The sequence below is a fragment of the Primulina huaijiensis genome, chromosome 11 (assembly GCF_012295235.1).
Source record: "Primulina huaijiensis isolate GDHJ02 chromosome 11, ASM1229523v2, whole genome shotgun sequence".
Lineage (NCBI taxonomy): Eukaryota > Viridiplantae > Streptophyta > Magnoliopsida > Lamiales > Gesneriaceae > Primulina > Primulina huaijiensis.
Genome location: NC_133316.1, coordinates 18081722 through 18087610, shown reverse-complemented (window position 1 = coordinate 18087610; position 5889 = coordinate 18081722). Strand labels below are relative to the sequence as shown.

Here is a 5889-nt window from a genome sequence, read left to right as displayed (position 1 = left end):
AATTACATTTATCAGTGACAAAAAATAAAATATTTTATAATAGAAGAGCACCAAAAATTTCTTTCAAGAAATCCATTTTAAAAAATCTAAATTTGATTTAATTTTTTCTATCCATTCTTTATATTTTAACAAATATAACGATTGTTGTTTTGGTTTTAAGTAACTTAAAAACTATTTTTTCTTATTTTGATTTTTAGTTTTATATAAAATTTTTTGAATAAGAGAATCATTACTAATGACTATAACATTATAACTCATATCAGAAAATATAGGAGAATTAAAAGTTTTGTTATTGACATAATAACTTTTTTTTGAAATCTTGAATTACTAGTTTCAGGAAGATCAACCTTATATTCAGGTTGAGAAATAGGTTCATTGGTTTTTGAACACCAGATATATTTATTTCTTCAAAATCAGTTGTAGATATAGAAGAAGTGGAATTTCTACTTTCTTGGTTCATTGGTTTTTGAACACCAGATATATTTATTTTTTCAAAATCAGTTGTAGATATAGAAGAAGTGCAATTTCTACTTTCTTCGGGTAATTTAAGACGTAGATGTCTTTGAGATGAGAATTTTATTTCAATATCACTATCTATATACTGAGCAATACTTTCTAATTTTATATTTTTTTCTTTAAGAGAATGAGTAATATTCTCTACTTTCCAGATTTTTGGAAGAGTAATCTGATTTCAATTAATTGTTTTAGGAATCATAATATTACTTTTATTAATGTCAGTTATGAAGAGGGTAATTTATCCTCTCTTAGAACTAATTTGATTAGAATCAATTCTAAAATTAGAAATGATTGAATTCATAATTTTATAACAAATTCTTTATAATAGAACAATATTTTTCTATTCCATCAATCATATCAAAACCCTCCGTTTTATATTTAAAGTGAGTGCTTTAATGGTGTTTGGATCAGAAAGAGAAATAGAAAAATTCGAAAAACAACTAAAATGTATAGGTTCTTCACATAAGGATGACTCTATTATTGCTAATAAGGAATATTCAAATTTATTATGACTTTGATATCTAACTATGATTAAGGTTGAATTATTTAATCCTAATCTTGTAATAGATTTTAAGCCTACTTGAATAATTTCTAAGTGCATAAATTTATAAGATTGCTTGTGAATATTAACAAGTTTTTGTGATAACAAAACTAAATGAATCATGTCCTCTTTTTAGATGAATTGTTTCTTCTATTGTTTTTATGATATAATCAGATTTAAAATTAAAACTATCAGTTCTATATATCTTCATATTAGAAGATGCTGATAATTTCCAGTCTTGAATTTTTTTCTCAAAATTTTCAGAGATGATTAATTCTTTATTGTTTGTATCACTCTAGAAGATTTCTTATTAGTAAATGATCGTATTATCTAGTCTATTAAGGATTTGAATAGATAATGTCAATGATTTATTCCAACCTTACCCCTTAGGCTTTATATGTTTTACATATACCTGACTTAATGATTTCTCCCGTGTAGAGCTACTTTTTTCTTTAGAACAAGAGAATATGATCTATTTAATTTAGAAGAATTTTTTCAGTAAATGGCTCTGATATAACTTAGGTAGTAAGTATTGAACTTTATTTTTCAAAGGCTTTTAAAGAATTCTTTAATCTTTTTAGATTTGAAATAATAAACTAACTTTTAAATATTGGATTTATTTCTGGATCTTTGAATTGATTTTCATCAAAAGAGATATGATCATTTGTAGTTTTATTTTATATTTTTTTTTTAAATAATTAACTTCATTAAGCATGATATAATCAAATACAAGATGCCATATAATCTAATTCATAATTCATAAAAACTTACATGATTCAGTAGTATCCATGAGAGCTGGTGAGACATTCAAACACGGAGAGTATCGAACTTAGATTTAGAAGAACTGAAAAGAAAACTTTTATTTCATTGAGAAAATGTTGTGTTGTGCACTGATTACAAGCGTTTTCAATTTCTTTTGATAATGCTAATACAAATACATTATTATTATGCTTATTAAAATATATAAATCATTAGTATGTGATAAATTTTTTCATATTAAGTGTACATGTCATATTTTAAATTCATGTGTTCAAGATGGACTAAAAAAATTTACAATCATATATTAAACCAATTAGGACCGTAATTCTTTATCTATTGACACATCTCCAAGTTATGAAATAATGAGAAATTTTTTGCAAAATCAATGACACGAGGCCTAAACGATTTGCACGAAGCATTCCAACTCTTTGTAATTCAACATATAAATTATTATTATCCTCTTTTGAATACAATGATTTATTATGTATATTTTCCATCAACATCTTCAAGATCGTGATATTTATTTATTTTTGAATCAATGAAACATATGCACTAGTATTTGTGAAATTTTAAAAATATCTAATGATGTTAGTGACGAATTATCCGGTGTTTATTACCTTACTTCTCATTTAATTTTAACACATTCTTTCAATATTGCATGTATTTTTAGTTAACATATTAAATCTAGTGATTATACTTCAGTTCAATGTATTTATATAACGAAAGAAAATGAGAAAAATATTTTTTTTAGAAATTCTTGAAATATTTTTATGTGCTTTTGTTTTAGATCTTAAACTTAAATTAAATGGTTACAAGAAACGATTCCATCTGTCTCATTGTTTAATATTTGAACTTATTTATAATGAATATAACACAAAATATGCTCGACAAATTGTTTCTCATGAAACACAATATACTACCACTAATAATATCTTTCTAAACTGAGACAGGGCATATTCGTGTAGGTTGCCGCGTGTTACGCCATTAACAGCCTTAATCCTTAAGAAAACCAGTGTGTGAAAACAAAGGATAACCCCCAACCTTCTAGATTTCCATTTTTAATTTAATTTAATAAAAAACCCACTACCACTTCACTTTCACTTCCTCACTCTACGAAACCGCGTTTATGCTGTCACCATTTTACCTCTACTCTTGACAATTCTACACGTCGTCTCTATTTCCTCGAAATTTCCAGTTTTTCTTCTCCATATATACCTACCCTCCTATTCCTTGGTTTTCCCAACAATCCCAGTTTGTAAAGTTCGCTTCTTTCTGTGTTTAATTAATTGATTGATTTTGATTCCGAGTTTTGTGATTTTTTTGGGAATGGAGAGTAATCAGTCTTCCTTCTGGCAGTTCAGCGATAATCTTCGTCTTCAGACTGATAATCTGTCGCTGAATGATTCGATTTGGAGTAGTAATTATGCAGTTAAGCGCCCCGCTGTGGAGCGTCGGAACTTTGATTTCCGCAACGGCGGTGACTTGGGGTCGGTAAGCTCTCCGTTGGAGCTGGTCAACGATATTGAATCGGATCTTGAAAGGTTGAATCTTGGGTTCATTAACGAGGGGTGGAAGGCTCCGGCTCCGATTAAGGACAACGTGCCCGGATTTGGAGCTCCGAGAAACAACTTTGGCTTCACGAACGATGACTGGAAATCCAAGACCAACGCCGATCTTCCCCGGTTCGGGTTCAACGACTCCATTCCCGGGTACGGGTTCAGCAACGATGTGTGGAAAGGGCCTCTCAACGACGACGTTTCCGGGTTCGGATCCAAACCCGGTCTGCACGGCGGGTTGAACGGCGGGTTCAGCAAAGGGATTTACCCGACCACCCCGTCTCTGAATATCAAGAGTTATTACGGAAAAGGGAAAGGTCACTTTATCAACAACGTTGTGTTAAACGGGAAGGTGAATAAGGGCGGCGGGAAGAACGAAGAGGAGATGGCTTACGGCTGCGCCGGAAAAATTGGGAAGAAGAACAAAGGCAATAAGGAGAATAATGGAAATGGAAACGGGGAAAACAAGAATGGCGTGGATAAGAGATTCAAGACTCTGCCGCCGGCGGAGGCTTTGTCGAGAAATGAAACCATCGGAGGGTACATCTTTGTGTGCAACAACGATACCATGGCTGAGAATCTGAAAAGGCAACTCTTTGGTATGTTAAAAACGAAAACGATTTATTATTATTGCTTTAAGTTATATTTGCAGGATTTTAGAACTAACCATATGGTCAAATATTTAAGTTGCTTACTGTGGGAATGATTATAGGGTGAAATTTGAATGTTTTTCATGCGAGTGATGACTAGGATTTTTATTCGAGATTCAGACAAAAAGATGTTTGGAATTTGATTTAGTTTCTTGATTATTGTGGGCAATCAGTAGTGGGATATTCGTTTGCAAGTTGCAATATTGTTATTGCTTCTCTAAATGTGCCAGACGATCTTGTTTTCAGGTTTGCCTCCCCGTTACCGTGACTCGGTCCGTGCGATAACACCAGGATTACCTCTCTTCCTGTACAACTACTCGACTCATCAACTCCATGGAATCTTTGAGGTTCGTGTTGGAGAGATCGCATTTTAAATTCTTCTCTTATTGATTATTGATATTGAGTCTGGATCCACTGAAATGGGTTTTCTTGTTTATTATCGCCTGACTTATGGATAATCGTGCAGGCCGCGACGTTTGGTGGATCTAACATCGACCCAACAGCTTGGGAGGACAAGAAGAACCCAGGCGAATCACGTTTTCCCGCTCAGGTTCGTTCCTTCGACATGCCATGTTAAAGAAACATAGCAAAGCATATTTGTCTCGAGAAAATTCAACATTATATTTACTTGCAGGTCCGAGTCATCACGAGGAAGATTTGCGAGCCTTTGGAGGAGGATTCATTCCGACCAATCCTCCACCATTACGATGGTCCTAAGTTCCGTCTTGAACTGACCGTGCCCGAGGTGAATATACTTCTCCCTTTCAAAACGAGTGAAATATTTTTCCACAAGTGTATACAAATTGGCCCTAATATTCACATGGTTCGAACGTGCAGGCGCTGTCCCTCTTGGACATTTTTGCAGATGGCAATGCTTGAGAGTTTAAGGTGACTGGAAACATGAAAATAAACGAAAATCGGGCGGCGAAGTTTGCTCATAGAATGCGAGACGAACTAGTAGGATACGGCGGTTTCTGTAAATATAAACACGATGTTGCAATCTGAGGAGTTTGGGGATTGGAATGACACACAACTCCCCTATTGTAATATGATTAATATTAAGGAAACTGAATTAAGTTATATTTGTGTAAGGAATGTAATTTTTTTATATTTCTTTGTAATACATGAGGAAACGTTATACTTTGTGTATGGTAATCAATGAATAACTTTTGCCCATGTTATATGGACTAAAACGGATTCTTGGATACAGATTTTTAATCACTTCAATAAATTGAATGTACGAAAGTTTAAGTCGTCCTCTAATTATGAATAAAAAAGGTTGTGTGAGTCAGGTTGAAGTTTTTATTACAACAAAGTGGTTAAAATCCTAACAATTTTCAAAATGTCAGGTAGGAAAGAAAAGGATTTTGTTGTATACAGAAGTTAGTAGAACAACTGAAGTAAAAGCCTAACGATTTGTCACGTTACAAATTGTCTTGTTTGACGGAAATATCCTCCTGTGTGAGAGATGAATTCAACGGGAAAAATTAAATGAGAGTGGAGTAGGTGGTTGGACTTGGTCCTCAATATTGATAAGGACGTGTTTGGTGGCACGTATTGTTGCTTACCATCTATCGAGAAAAATAAAATAATATAATATAGTCATGTTCGACTTTTGAAATTGGGAATTCTTCGGACACCTAGTCATATTACCAACTTATTGATGTGGTTTTTTTTTAGTGGTTTTTGTTATTAAATTAAATATTTGTCTGTACAAGAACGTGGAATAGGAATAGGTCAACAAAATTAAAAGAGAGGGATTAATTATCACAACGCAAAGATGATTCATAGACTTGGTCAGATAAAATTATTACAAAGGAATCAGGACTGATTTCAAATTATAAAAGTTTACAATTCTTTTTGGAAT

The 5889-nt window shown here is 32.6% G+C and overlaps 1 protein-coding gene across 1 annotated transcript; it reads left to right on the top strand.

Annotated features, from left to right (window-relative positions):
• The first annotated feature begins 2936 nt into the window (after positions 1-2936).
• Positions 2937-5227, top strand: LOC140987964 (DCD domain-containing protein NRP-B-like). The gene is made up of 5 exons (XM_073456767.1): positions 2937-3971; positions 4269-4369; positions 4489-4572; positions 4657-4767; positions 4860-5227. The coding sequence occupies exons 1-5, from the start codon at positions 3143-3145 to the stop codon at positions 4899-4901; spliced, it is 1167 nt and encodes a 388-aa protein (XP_073312868.1). The 5' UTR covers positions 2937-3142; the 3' UTR covers positions 4902-5227.
• Positions 5228-5889: the final 662 nt, after the last annotated feature.

Bases quoted from the DNA above. Each gene is read 5' to 3' on its own strand.
- LOC140987964 (XM_073456767.1), top strand. From the start codon at position 3,143: ATGGAGAGTAATCAGTCTTCCTTCTGGCAGTTCAGCGATAATCTTCGT. The intron at 3,972-4,268 runs GTATGTTAAAAA...TCTTGTTTTCAG, and splicing joins TCTGAAAAGGCAACTCTTTG to GTTTGCCTCCCCGTTACCGT. The intron at 4,370-4,488 runs GTTCGTGTTGGA...ATAATCGTGCAG, and splicing joins AACTCCATGGAATCTTTGAG to GCCGCGACGTTTGGTGGATC.